At 38.6% G+C, this 15,726-nt stretch overlaps 1 protein-coding gene across 2 annotated transcripts in view; it reads right to left on the bottom strand.

Annotated features, from left to right (window-relative positions):
- LOC149846367 (cytosolic endo-beta-N-acetylglucosaminidase 1-like) overlaps window positions 1-15,726 on the bottom strand; it is a 123,443-nt gene that overhangs the window by 78,497 nt on the left and 29,220 nt on the right. For both annotated transcript variants that reach the window (XM_089996327.1, XM_089996326.1), the window contains exon 8: window positions 14,489-14,569. In XM_089996327.1, the coding sequence (XP_089852453.1) occupies window positions 14,489-14,569 (81 nt within the window). The remainder of the gene's footprint in view (window positions 1-14,488; window positions 14,570-15,726) is intronic.

The raw sequence follows: 15,726 nt of genomic DNA, 5'->3' as shown, positions 1-15,726 counted from the left end.
CTTGATGACCTAAATCCATTAAATATAATCAGATTTTCGAATACATATATAGCTCGACAAATCTAGTTTGAAATAGGCATATTCCAATGCATGGACATAAAACATAATAAAAACTGAATATGAGCATGCAACGCACTGAAACTAAAGAACACGCATATATGTTCAGCTTTATGGAAATCGATCATCCCCAAATTTAGTTATATATATATTCAGCTTGCATGAGCAAGAAAGCTTCACAAGACTGAATCTATATATATATATATATATATATATATATATATATATATATATATATATATATATATATATATACATTCCCGGCAAGCATAAGCATGAAAAACAATCATTGACATGTATTACATGCATGTTCGATCTCAAATCAAGAAATCAGCATCTATAGAATCGGAATCATACATATTTTCAAAATTTAATATTCTAGGAAAATCGACAAATCTCAAAAATGTTAAATATATACATGAATATCTATATAAAATCGTCACTATATATATATATATATATAGATATAGATATAGATATATTCTTTTAGGTCAGATTTCCTTTTTCCTCTAATATTTTACATGAACCCGATTTAAAACCCTCTTCCTATACGAATCTAGAGAGGAACACGTAACTTAGTTGGAACCGAAAAACGGACCGGAGAATCGTCGGATAAAGGGTGGAAATGACAGATCGTTTACTCCTTCCACATCTTCTTCTTCTTGTTCCTTCCTCTCTTTCTTTCTTTTCTTTCTTTTCCCTTTTTCCTTCACCCTCTCTCTCTCTCTAGAAAACAAAATCTAGAGAGAGACGAGTTAGACCCTTTTATAAAAAAAAAATTGTATTATAGAGAGAGAGGGTGACATCCCCTCTAGAGTCCTATCAATAGAGGATAGAGTTCTACAAAATGTGGAACTATATCTCTCTCTAACTACTACTTATCCTCTTATTATCTCTTATATTTTATTTTTTTTAATTAATTAGAGATCTATCTAGAATTTCGTTGGGGTGTTCCCTACTGAGCGACGCGATGTACTCTCTAGGCCCGGAGGCAATGATAAATGGGCAAGGGTTGCTAGGTCGTCGCCCAGAAGCGACGCGTCACACCGGCGCCCGGGCGTGGTGTCAAATAGCAAGGGTTCCCTCACTTTGTTGGACGGGTGGGGGTAAAGAAGTTAGTCCTAGACCATAAAATTAGGTTAGCCACTTGGAACATAGGGTCTTTAACTGGTAAGTTGGTAGAGCTAGTAGATGTTATGTGTAGAAGAAAGATTGATATTTTATGTCTACAAGAGACCAAATGGGTAGGTGAGAAAGCAAAAGTGATAGAACCTTGGGGATCTAAGATTTGGTATACAGGAATAAATAGGAATAGGAATGGTGTAGGGATTGTTATGAGTCGTCAGTTTATAGATAATGTAGTTGAGGTCCGTAGGAAGGGTGATAGAATTTTACTTATTAAATTAGTATTAGGTACGGATATTATTAATATTATTAGTGTTTATGCACCTCAAGTAGGTTTAGATGAGTCCATTAAGCATCAATTTTGGGAAGATTTAGATGGAGTAGTTCAAGGGATATCTTATGGAGAAAAGCTTTTCATCGGCAGTGACCTTAATGGACATGTAGGCATTAGTAGGGATGGATTTGAGAGTATTCATGGAGGCTATGGTATAGGAGAAAGAAATGAAAGTGGAGAAAGGATTTTAGATTTTTGTTTGTCCTATGATATGATCTTAGCAAACACTTGGTTTAGGAAGAGGGAGTCTCACCTAGTAACATTTAAAAGTGGTTTTAATACGAGTCAGATAGATTTTTTCCTACTTAGAAAGAGAGATAGGGGTTGTTGCATCGATTGTAAGGTTATACCGGGAGAAAGTGTAGCTACACAACATAGAGTCTTAATTTTAGATCTTAGAATTAGACAATGCCGCAAAAGGGATAGACATAGGATAGATCCTAGAATTAAGTGGTGGGCACTGAAAGGAGCTAAACAAGGAATGTTTGTAGAGCAGGTTGTTAAGGAAGCTGATTGGTGTCTCGAGGAGGATACATAATCAATGTGGAATAAGATAGCGGGTGGCATGAGAAAAGTGGCTAAGGAGGTATTGGGTGAGTCTAAAGGCGGTGCACGACTAGGTAAGGATACATGATGGTGGAACGAGGATGTCAAATTAGCTATTAAGGTTAAAAGAGTGTTATAAAAAATCTATGTAAGAGTCGTGATAATGAGAATTTGAAGAAGTATATGATAGCAAAGAAGCTAAAAAAGTAGTTCGAAACGCGAGGGCTAAGGTATATAAGGAGGTTTATGATAAGTTGGATACCAAAGAAGGCGAGAAGGATATTTATAGGCTTGCAAAGATAAGAGATAGGAAATCGAGGGATTTGGGTATGGTTAGATATATCAAAGATGAAACGCAAAGGGTTTTAGTCAAAGATGAGGAGATTAAGGAGAGATGAAAAGATTATTTTGATAAGCTATTTAATGATAGTCATGCTCAAGATCTTGGAGACTTCTCCATTCCTTTTCATGAGATAAATCGTGACTTCATGCGCAAGATTCAAAAGAAAGAAATTGCAAAGGCTTTGAAGAAAATGAAATTAAGAAGGGCAGTTGGCCCAGGTGGTATACCTATCGAGGCTTGAAAATGCTTGGGTGTGAATGGTTTAAAATGATTGACAAATTTTTTTAACAAGATTTGGCGGACAAATAAGATGCCTAATGAGTGGAGGAAGAGTACTTTGGTGCCTCTATATAAGAATAAGGGTGATATACAAGATTGCACAAACTATCGTGGTATAAAACTCATGAGTCATACTATGAAACTTTGGGAGAGGGTGATTGAGTCTAGGTTGAGGAAGGTTGTCATGATATCGGAGAATCAATTTGGTTTTATGCCTGAAAGATCAACTATGGAAGCTATACATCTTCTTAGATAACTTATTGAGAGATATAGAGAGAGGAACAAAGATTTGCATATGGTTTTTATTGATTTAGAGAGTACCTAGGGACGTTCTCTGGTGGACAATGATGAAGAAAGGTGTTTCTCTCAAGTACATTAGTATAATTAAAGATATGTACGAAGGAGTAGTAACCAATGTCCGCACTTGTGGAGGGGTGACAACCAATTTTCCGATAACGGTTGGGTTACATCAAGGATCTGCTTTAAGCCCTTTCCTATTTGCGATAGTGATGGATGAGCTTACGAGATCAATTCAAGAAAATGTACCGTGGGGTATGTTGTTTGCTGATGATATTGTTTTGATTGATGAGTCTAGAGCTGGGGTTAATGCTAAGTTAGAATTATAGAGACAGACATTGGAAGCTAGAGGTTTTAAGTTGAGTAAGAGTAAGACTGAATATATGAAATGTCGGTTTAGTAAGCAACGAAGTAGTGATGGGAGTGTAGTGAAGCTTGGTGAGCAAGAAATACCGATGAATGATTACTTCAAATATTTGTGATCCATCATTGAAAAGTATGGAGAAATTGATGGAGATGTAAATCATAGGATAAAGGTTGGGTGGATGAAATGGAAAAGTGCAACTGGAGTGTTGTGCGATCGTAGAATGCCATTGCGGTTGAAGGGAAAGTTTTATAGGACGACTATTAGACCCGCTTTACTATATGGTACGGAACGTTGGGCTGCCAAGAGACATCATATTCAAAAAATGAGTGTAGCTGAGATGCGGATGCTTAGATGGATGTGTGGAAATACAATAAAAGATAAGATTTGGAACGAGGAGATACGTAGGAAGGTAGGTGTTGCACCCATTGAAAATAAGATGCGAGAGAATCGTTTACGGTGGTTTGGACATATTCGACGAAGGCCTAATGATGCTCCAGTTAGAAGGTTGGAGAAATGGGAAAATATATTAGTTAAAAGAGGTCGGGGTAAGCCTGGGATGTAACGCCCCAAAAATCCAGGACTTGTAACTTTTAGAATAGTTTAGAAAGCTTTGAAATCATACAATTATCAGAGTTTAAATAATACTTCAGCGGAAAATGATATTTTTAAAACCACAAGTCAATGGACCTTGAGCGCATTACAGTGTAAACTTTCCTTTGTCAAATCTCGCACAACTATTGAAATCAAATGGTTTTGAAATGCAATTTCAATGATGGAGAATTTGTTTGTTGAAACCGAAAAAAGCTCTATCTTGATCTCATCACGCCATCGTGCCATCGCAGACTGTATTACCTATCCAAAACCTGCCCATAAAATGGGTCAGTTTCACTAAAAACTGGCAGGTGCACAGACATGACAATATTGAACATAATTAAGCAGAATAATTTAATATGTTAAGTAGACAGGCAATTATATAGCAATTTAATTTCAACAGATTCACAGAGCAACTATCATGAACATAATGTTAAAATTATTACAAGCATTTTACTGGCACAAGTAGGCTAACTATTACAAGCAAAGCACTGCACAAGAAAGTTAACTAGCAAAATACAATGCTTCATCAACCACACACACAATTCCATAAGTATTGAACCTGTTGTACCCTATAACTTTTATACGTGCATAACTGAACACATTGCGATCAGATTTAACTTATGTTTCGATATTAACTGGCCAAGCGGGTACGCACAAGGCACGACTCTAAAAACAGCCTAGACTGATCCGGGGGTTTATTATGTCATGTATTTTATGATAACCCAGATAGCTGACTGAGTCCGCACCTAAGGGGACGGTCGGTGACCAAGAGAGAAATCCCCAAAGCAGCATAAACAATGGATGCATCCCAAACATGGAGAGCTACCACCTAGGATAATTATGGTAGTCCCATTCCCCTAACTCCGATGACTGGGGAAGCCGAGTCTTTTGCTCGTAACTGCCATTAATGGCCTGTCCATCGAAGTTTTGTACCTTCCTGTCCTCTCTCCTGACAGGAGTCAGTGATTCGAATGAGTACATCAGGGGTAGTTAACTGAAGACCCATTCTACATACTCTGGTCTTTCGACCAACTCGAATATCTTGCCGGTGAAGGCGTAAACATCACTTATTTAGGTGATCACAACATTTTGTTAGTTGCACTCATCGAGGTTGCCACAACCTACTTATCCAATCATCGCAACGTAAGAAGACGTACTTGTCAAAAAGTACGGTCGTACATGTCATAAGTACGACTACGATGAAAGGGATATGGTTTCACAAAAGAAACCCCAACAGATATTATCTGCAAAAGAATTAATACAACAGAGCCTGACAAGATAAGTTTTGAATTCACTTCAACAACATTTTTCATATTTCATGATGCAAGGTCATCTTGGATCTCTCGTCCGATCAACAAAGTACTTAACATGTTGTGCATGTCTAAAAGTACGCTATACTGAACCAGGGAGGTCTGTGGGCTTCTCAAAAGGAATACCCAACACACAACTTCATAACAATTCAAAAAAATATAGGAGTGCTCATTTGGCACGATTCATCCTTAAAAGCCATAATGCCACATCAAGTCATTCACACAAGACACAATACTATCAATCTTACATCCAAAATTTATCTTAGTATCGACATGTGACACTAGATTGATACATAAAGAATGGGTCCTTCAACAGAACCCCACTCATTCATATGCTCATGCCCCTGATCGGGGTTATTCAAAATGAGCCGCAACTTGAATCAAGGTTATAAAACATTTCTCCCAAGTGTGTGGACTTGGGAGGGGCCAAATGTGACTTCGCAATCCTGCAAGACCTAAAACTTAACTTTGCAAAAGCTGTGCAATTTGAAGAGCACTGGGTTGACAGAAGGAAACTCGCTTTTAAAGAACTACAACGCACAAACACAACTTCTAGTGTTTTGAAAACAAGTGATATCAGGATAGGCACAAGACTACGTTTATGTAAGTACATATTTACCATAAATATGAGCATATGCAGGTTATAACCTGACAACAAGCAACTCTCGACTTGCAATGCCGCACATCGAGCGAAACGCACATAAGTAACACACGAGGTACCAAAATCATACCTTGACCAGTTAGATAGGCAAACACATAAGGTCATAAGTAATACACGAGACACGAAGTCGTACCTCACTCAAAGGAAACGTGCAGGCAAAAATGTATGCAAGCAAACAAGGGCATATGTATTTCAAGAAATACGAAACCACACCTCAACTCATAAGCAACTATGCAAAATAATGATCGAAGAATGAAATTGTACATTGACCCATAGGAACGTACAGGCAAGTATATATGCAAACAATTAAGGGCATGAGTATTGCAAAAAGTATGAATCCACCTTCAACCACATAAGCAAATACGCAAATTAATACTCGAAGAGTACAACCGTACCCGAACTCATAATTATGCAGACAAGAAAATATGCAATGCAGAAGCAATATAAATCTAAGTATATCCAGCATGGACATCTTAATTATTTTAACTTAATTAGGTTCATCAATTGCCCTTTGTGCGACTTTACCCTACCTTGGGATGTCGTGCAGCTGCGTACGCCTACGCATGAGGATAATACGAGGGTTGAGCAGCGGAGCACGATCGGGACCTGTTGCGTAAATATGCAAGAGTGTTAAATATTCAATTATGTTAATATAACTAATGGTGCAACAGGACAAGGGCAGAATTAGGCGAAGGCGGCACCGACGACAACGGGGCGACAGGGAATGAGCCACTGTCAAAAACAGCGAGGCGGCAGGGGGTCAGCCCCTGCCGACAGCAACGAGGCGGCAGGGGACCTACCCCTGCCGACAGCAGCGAAGCGGCAGGGGCTGAGCCCCTGCCGACAGCAGTGAGGCGGCAGGGGCTGAGCCCCTGCCGACCGCAACAAAACAGCAGGGGCTGAGCCCCTGCCGACAGCCACGAAACGGCAGGGGGCCAGCCCCTGCCGACAACACGAGACGACAGGGGACCAGCCCCTGCCGACAGCATCGATGCAGCAGGGTAGGCAGCCACGAGACGGCAGGGCTAGCCCCTGCCGACAGCAACAAGGAGGCAGGGGCCAGCCCCTGCCGACAGAGAGAGGGAGAGAGCTCGGGACGAGGGGGTGACAGGGGGACAAGTCCCTGCGTGCAGAGAAACAAGGGGCAGCAGGGGGGTTATCCCCTGTCCTCCCAGAAGCCAAGAGGCGGCAGGGGGGTGAGTCCCTGCCAGGCCAACAAAACAAAGGGCGACAGGGGCATTGCCCCTGCCAGCCGAGATAGGAAGGCGGCAGGGGCACTACCCCTGCGCGCCAAAACCCTAGAGGCAGCAGGGCGAGCCCCTGCCTGCCGAGAAACATGAAGCGGCAAGGGCATTGCCCCTGCCTACAGGTGATCTAGGGGTGGCAGGGGGACTGACCCCTGCCAGAAAAAGAGAGACCGGGGCGGGGGTGACAGGGAGGGCAAGCGACCTTCCGTCGGTTTCCCTATCACCCATAGGGGTGAGGGGGTGTCGCAGGGGCCATTGGTCCCCTGCCGGCACTCCGGCGCACCCCCAGAGGGAAGAGGGGACGACAGGGGCCCCATAGGCCACCTGTCGGGCCCCCGATGGGCACAAGGAAGGTGGGAGGCCGCGGCAGGGGCTGTGAGCCGCCTGTCGGCCTCCCGGCGAGGTGACGGAGAGGGGGGGTGAGGAAGAGAAGAGGGAGGAGGAGAAGTGGCGTACCTGGGAGGCGGTGGCCGGCGTCGGCGTGGGGAGATCGAGGGCGGCGTGCTGGGGGCGAAGGGTTGTGTGCCCTCCACCGCCCCCCTGCAGTGCTTTTAAAAGCCTCAAAGGGGCGATGAATGGGGAAACCCCGATGGGTTTCCCCTAATCTCCCCGAAATCGAAGGTGGAGGGGGGGAAGGTGTTGCGGCGCTCGAGAAGGGGTTTTCTCAAAATCCCCTTCTCGAGTCGGGTTAACTTAAAACCCTATCGATGGCGGGCCCGGGTCAGGTCCGGACCCGACCCGGCCCGGGTCTGATAAATTTTTTTTTTTTGAAACGTGGGTTTTACATAGGAAGACTTGGATGGAGATGATAGGAAAGGATATGAATGCTTTGAACCTCACCGAGGACATGGCATTGGATAGAAATGATTGGAGGAAAAGAATTCATGTGGAAGACCCAAAATGAATTTCTTTTTTTGGTTCATATCGCTGACCCCAATTGTTTTGGGATGAAGGCGTAGTTGTTGTTGTTGTTTGTTGTTGTTGTAGAGATCTATCTAGAACACCTATCGAGGTAGAGTTCTACTCCATGTAGAACTCCACCTTATCCCATAAATATAATTTTGAAATTTAATTAATTAATATTTTTATTAATTATTTAATATTAAATTATTAATTGATTAATTTTTAGAATATTCTAGAGGGTGTCTCCCCCTCTTTGGAAGTCCTCTCAACGTGGAATTCTTATTCAATTTAACCTTTAGATTGATTTTAAAGCTTTAAATTGGTTACTCTTGGATTTTGGATCTGGATCTAGATCCAAGATCCAAATCCGTATCCAAAATTCATATGGATCTATGTCACATGGGTGCGGGTGCGGGTGCGGGGGTGAGGCAAACAAAAAAAAATAAAAATAAATAAATATATATAGGACTTATAACCAGTTTTTTTTTTTGCTAGTGTGTTTGTTTGAAGACTCGTTACCCACGTTCTGCTTGTTGTGTACTTTGGCGCAACGGGACAAAATTGATAAACCGGAAGGATTGGCAATTTGATCAACCCAGCCTGTTGCGTTCTGCTGACTGTCATGATTCAATCATGCCTGAAACTCCCTAGTCTTCATAAAAAAAAATATAAGCGAAAGGTTTGATGTGGTTTGTTGGAGAGAGAGTCTTCACGAGGCCTACGGCTCCACCGCCACTGCCTAGGGTTCTTCAAAACTCATTTTATATACAGTTGCACACAGATCTTCGGTCTGGACTCTAAAAGAAATTTATTGGATTTGACATGTGGAAAAGAGAGGTTTACACCAGACTACGGCTAGAGCACCCATCTCGTCATGAGAAAAGTGAATACTAATAGCCACCAAGGCTACCACCACCATTATCATTTATTATGGAGAGAGAAAATCCTTGACGAAGAAAGATATGGATGGTTGAAGGATAAAGACTTCAAAAGGCTCTTGAATTTTGGTTTTAATTTTTGAGGAAGATGGATCATCATTTCCAAGTTAACAGTATGTTTTCCAACGCTGCGAATTCATTGTTTGGAGGCAGGAATAGCATGGGATGCCAACAAAGCTCGTCAGATGTTGTGGACACAAGTGCCCCTTTATAAAACAAGAGCAGCAGCAGCAAGTAGCCATCCACGCTTCGGTTGTTATGTCCTTTCATTCTCTCATCACTACCTGCAGGGATCCAGCAAGGGGTGGGGAGAGGTGAAGAATCTGAAAGTCCTCGTCAGGGAATAGGCAACTCTAAAGAGACCGAAGCTATTAAGGCCAAAATCAAAATCAAAATCAAATTCCAGCCAAGGGCGGGTCCCCCTGCGCGGTAAGTTGTCAGCAGAATTCTTTTTTTTTAAATTTCGCAGCCCATTTCACAGGGGAATTTTTTTTAAAATAAAAAATCAAAAAAATTGGACCAAAATGACCCTGGGTGCAGTCAATGCACCCAGGGTCAGGTTGACCGCACTCGGTGCCGCACGCGCACCCGCATCGCGTCGCGTCGACGCAGGTGCAGCACCTGTCTGGCCAAATCCCTGTGACATAGATATGGATCCAACCTGAACTAGATCCTAGTTAATATGGGTGTTGAACTTGGTCCAGATCCATATCAACTTGGATCAAACGGATCAGATCTAATCCAATCCAATCCAGAAAATGTAAAAATAGAGGCGTCATTTTTTAAAAACATGATCGTAACCCGATTTCAGAAAAACAAAATATCAATGTTCTCAGAATTACAAGACGCATCTAACGGTATACTTACCTGATTTTCGCCTCCGAATTTTGCCTGAATTTAACCTAAATTTTGCTCGATTTTTGCTTTGATTTTAAAGGTTTAAAACAAAAAGTTTCTCAAATATTATTCACCTCGTTTTGGTCTTCTTAGTGGGCCCTAGGCCACGCCCAAACCCCGCTGACATCACCAATAATTGAGGATGTTTTTTATGATTTTGATCAATTTTATAAAACACTTGGCCAAAATTTCAGATATTCAAAATTTAAAACTATGAAAAACACACGATATTACACTTAATGAGGAGGAGATCCTAATGATAGACGCTCAACTACAAGTTTCTGTATCTTTGTAGGTCAGGTTTCTGCATCTTTGTAGGTGACTCGCTGGTGTCCTGAAAATGCAAGAAGTAACAGAAGGTATCATTATCGTTAGTCGAAGTTGAGTACTAGTCCATGGCCACCACAACATATGAAATTGTGTGGTTGAGAAGATTATTGGAAGACATGGGAGTGCATGCGCAATCACCCCAAGATTATGCTGTGATAATAAAAGTGTCATCTACATAGCTAACAATCACATGTTTTATGAATGCACCAAACATATTGAGATGGATTGCCACTATGTTCGTAAAGCGTACTTGAAGAAGACCATCATCATGCCATATGTAGCATCAAAATTTCAGTTTGTCGACTTCTTTATAAAAGCTCTTCCCTCGCCCCGGTTTCACTTTTTGCTTGATAAACTTTGAGTGCTTACACCATAAGTTTAAAGGGTAGTGTTAAAGTATATATATACTTATAATTTTTTGTATGTATATATATACATATATTAATGTATATATATATATATATATTTATTGATGTAATAAGTATACCCATTAGGGGTATTTTAGTTATTTCACTTTATGTAATTAGTTGTGTTCATTAGGGTCACTTTAGGGTTTTCTATTTTTTATGTATTTTATTTTTTTTAACAAGGGCATTATAGACTTTATAATGCCCTTGAAATAGAGTTGGGAGTGATTCCAACGGCTATATTTCTAGCTATTGGGAGCACTCCCAATGGCTCTTGATGTCCCTTTTGTGTATAAATAGGGGATGAATCCCTTCTTGTTTGTTATGCTTGTTCTTAGGCACTCTCTCGATAAAGTCTATATTTTTTATGCTTTCTCTCTTGCCCATAAGTGTCATTGTGTTTGTGATTGTATCTTGACCCATAAGTGGTCTCCTTTTGTGTGTGTTGTACTTGCCCATAAGAGGCACTTTGTTGTGTTCTTCATATTTCATTAAGACTGCATTCTTGTTTGATCTCTTACCAAGGCAAGAAACTTATTCTTGTGAATCAAATGATTGTGAGGTAAATTGTGATGATGCTTTAGATAATAATGCTCTTGAAGAGAGTCACAATATTGGTTCTTTAGAATTGTCTTTTGTTAATGACCACTTAATAGAAAACGCTTCCCAAAATATTCAAGTTTATGCCCAGCGGATACATGGAGACCAAACATGTGCTCTTGAAAAATATTCTCAAGACCTTTCAATAAATGAAACACCCAGTCAAGATGTATCTCTTGAGAACACCATACTTACGAAATCTCATAGAACTTCCAATTCACCAAATTGGTTTGTGTCCTATAAAACTTTTTCACCAAACTATAGGGCATGCCTACTAGCTATTCATTTCTATTATGAACCCTCTCATTATAATGAAACCAAAGATAGTCTTTATTGGGTTGAAGCTATGAATTTAGAATTAGAAGCCCTTCGAAAGGCCCATACTTGGGAAATAGTGAATTTATCTTTAGGAAAGAAACATGTAGGTTAAAGGTGGGTGTTTAAGGTTAAGACTAAAAATGATGGGACTCTCGAAAGATACAGGCTAGATTAGTTGCCAAAGGTTATTCACAAGAATATGAAATTGATTACAATGAAACCTTTGCACCTATATCTAGGATGAATAGTGTTAGAACTCTCATAGTTGTTGCATCCATTAAAAAATTGCCTATTTACGAATTAGATGGAAATAAATGTTTTCCTTAATAGTGATCTTGTTAAAATGTATATATATATATATATGCATATGCATATATTTTTCTTCATTTTGTATCTAGTTCAGTTTGAACTAGATAGGCTGACTAGTCAACTAAAAGTTGACTAGTCTTGGAGTCATTGGAACTAGTCAAATGGCTACAAATAGAGTTGTTAGACTCCAACGACTCTATTTGAGTCTTCTCTTCCCTCTCATCTCAAGTATATAAATAGGGGTCACCCCCCCTCTTCAAATGCATGTTTCTTGCATTTTAGTGGATGAATAAAATATTTATTTTTAAGTGTTCTTGGGAATACCCCTTGTGTGGGTTTTGGTAGTGTGCCCTTTTGTGGACACTTGTTCTTCTCTTGGATCTTAGAGGATGTATTCTATGTGTTTGGAAGATTCTTGTTTCATTACAGATCTTAGTGAAGTATACATGGATCCTCAGTCAAAATTTAATATTGGAAAGGAAAAAAATTTAAAACTAAGAAAGGCATTATATGATCTTAAACAAGCCCCTAAGGCTTGGTACGAAAGATTTAGTAATGTTATGATAAGTTTGGGTTTTTGGTCTTGTTATACTCACGGTGCTCTCTTTGTTAAGAATACAGGTACAAATATCATGGTATTTTTGTTGTATATAGATGATATGATAATTACAAGAAGTGATAAAAAGAGAGTTAATCAAATTAAAAATGTTTATCTGATTTGAGTTTTCTGAGATATTTTCTAGGTATCGAGGTCGCCTATTCTCCCAGAGATTATATTCTATCACAAATGAAACTGGCAACTGGCATTTGTACTAAGATAGGGATTTCAAATGATAAGAAGGTGGAGACTCCTGATGTTGTCAATGCAAAGTTAAGGCTTAAAGATGGGACACTGCTAGAAGATCACACACCATATCAATAATTGATTGAATCTCTCACATACCTATCCATTATCAGACCTGACCAGAGTTACCGGAAGCACCTAGGCGTAAGGGGAAGTGCGCTTCCCCGATACGCACTTCGGAAGCGCGAAACGTCGCGCTTCCGAAATGCATGGGGAAGCATCCCTCATTTATGGGAAGCTTCCGCTTTGAAAGTGCCTCGCTTCCCGCTCCCGCTTCCCGTATCGCTTCCCGCTCCCGCTTCCTCGACTGGTAACTCTGGACCTGACATAGCCTACGTGGTTCATGCAATCAATTAGTTCCAACATGCTCTAACCATTGTGCACATGAGTGCACTATTAAGGATCATTAAATATATTAAGCATTCAATAAGGTTTTTTCTTATCCTCATCCTCCTCTCTAGATTTACTTTTTTATACCGATGCTGACTGGAGAGGAAATCCTAATGATAGGATCTCAACCACTGGTTTCTGTGTGTTTTTTAGGTGACTCTGGTCTCTTGGAGGTGCAAAAAATAATAGAAGGTATCTTCGATTGAAGCTGAGTATCGGGCAATGAATATGACAACAATGGAACTTGTATGGTTAAGGAACCTTATCAAAGACATGGAAATTGTCATCTAAAAACTATTTAAGATGTGTTGCAATAATAAAAGTACAATCTACATTACGATCAATCACACCTTCCAACAAACTTTTGGTGATCTCACAGTAAGTTGAGCATCAGGCGATGACTAATGACAACAATGGAACTTGCATGGTTAAGGAACCTTCTCAAAGACATGGGAATTGTCATCATAAAACCATTGCAATAATAATAGTGCAATCACACCTCCCAACAAACCTTTGGTGATCCCACTATGAGTTAAAAGAAGAAGACAGAGGTTGGTGTTGTTAAATGTTAAAAGTATATATATATATATATATATATATATATATATATATATATATATATATATCTTTATGTAATAAGTGAAACCCATTAGGAGTATTTTAGACATTACACAGTAATTAGTTTTAATATTTATCTAGGATTTTCTATTTCTTATTGGTTGTTGTTTCATCAATAAAACAATTTTTTATTTATTTGTATTTTTAGATATTTTTTATAGTTTTTTTAAGTTTCCAAAAAAAAAATTAAGTCTTAAGCTTTATGCCTCGCCTCAGTTTTTGGTGGAGCGCCTCGCTACGCCTCAACGCTTTTCACAACACTGATAGGTAGTGTTGATGTGTTCCTTTTTTCATGAGAAATATATTCTTCATCATTTCAATAATGGTAATGCAATCTCTCAAGAGATTCAAAAATAATATGTCTTCTTGGAGTTACGGGGAAAATATCAACAATTTTTTAAAAATAAAAATACAAAATGGAATTATTTTCACATGAAAATACTGGAAAGAGTACTGTTGTATTATATCAATAAATTTACATAATTAAAAAGGCAATAAATTGAATTTATCATGAAAAAAGGAATACTTCCAACAAGGAGCCTGGTTACATACAGTCTATTGTTGATTAATTGCATCACTGTTATACATACAAGCTATAAAACCAAAATACCTTTCAGTCATAGGGTAAAATTTACCAAAATGAACAATTTCATCAATTAAAACATTGTAATATGTGTTTGATTCTTGAGTTCAACGTACAAGATCGTAAAATAGTGGAAAATAAGTTGGATAAATGCAAACTAAATAGGAGGATAGCACTAAATGATACTGAACCTGAATACTTTGGCAAGAAATATTGCTCCATGGATTATTGGATACTAATTTCCCATCAACGAAAACATGAAGACCAGTGCCCTGTAAACACTCAAAGATTTAGAGAAGAAAAAATAAACTGCATTTTGTTCTCTACAATTTACAAAAAAATGCCACTCTAAGGCTTTATTTCTAGTATACTGACAAATATATAGGAAATTAGTTTGTATACATTTTTCAGACATCTTATAGTTCAGCATTTATGTGATTATTGCTAAGAAAGTTCTGAAGTTCTTTTCATTTTGGAGATATTATAAGCTATTAATGGTTCTAAATTCAAGGTGTTAATGACTTTTCATATATTTATTTAGTAGATTTTAAGTCCAATTAAAAAATATAGGAAAAAGAGTTTTTTTCTTTCAATTGAATTTCAAAGTTTACAAAAAATTCACTAAAAGAAAAGAATAGAAACTTGCAATACTTATGGTTTTTCTAAGATTATCCAAATCATTTAACAAAGATACAAGGGAGCAAAGGTAAAGTAGTGGAAAGCAATAAATGAATTGTCTTTTTTTTAAATAGCTATCCAATAATTCAAACAGTAAAGTGAAAATAAGGTATTGTTTTTTTTTCTTTCTTTAATAACCAAGAATTAAAAATTAAAGATTTATTAAATAGTCAGGCACTACACATCATCAAATCACAAAAGAGTGTGATGATTTATTTCCCAGACTATAAATCACATTGTACATGTAGAAATCCTTTGATATTGCAAATTATGATAGATTGTGGTGATACAGCCACATCCAGACTATAACTCAAAATGCACAGTATTGTGATACTTGTAAATCTCAACAAAAAAAGAACTAGTTATTATGTGAAATGCTCTTGATAGTTTATAAATGAAGACCTTCACTCAAAGCAAAAAATAAGTAACAACCTAGGTCTTTTATGATATAATATTGAACATAACATGTGGTCTTTCACATTTCAGCCATTCTGGAGGACATACTAAGGGAAAAAAATCATGTCCTGTTCAGTTTGAGTCTTCACATTACTATTTAAAAATTTGTATATTAAATTTTTATGGTAGATCTATTCTCTGTGCAATTTCTTTTGCATAGGTACAAGTGAGTTTCTAACTGAATTATGAGTGCAGGAATTCAGCACCAGTGAACAGGAGCAATTCATGTACATATATCATTAAAACTGACATTCCAGATGCATGTGTGAAAGATCACTTTTATAGCAACCTTAAA

This window comes from Nuphar pumila, chromosome 2 (assembly GCF_984573655.1).
Source record: "Nuphar pumila chromosome 2, dmNupPumi1.hap1.1, whole genome shotgun sequence".
NCBI classification, from domain to species: domain Eukaryota; kingdom Viridiplantae; phylum Streptophyta; class Magnoliopsida; order Nymphaeales; family Nymphaeaceae; genus Nuphar; species Nuphar pumila.
This window is presented reverse-complemented; position numbering and strand designations above follow the sequence as displayed.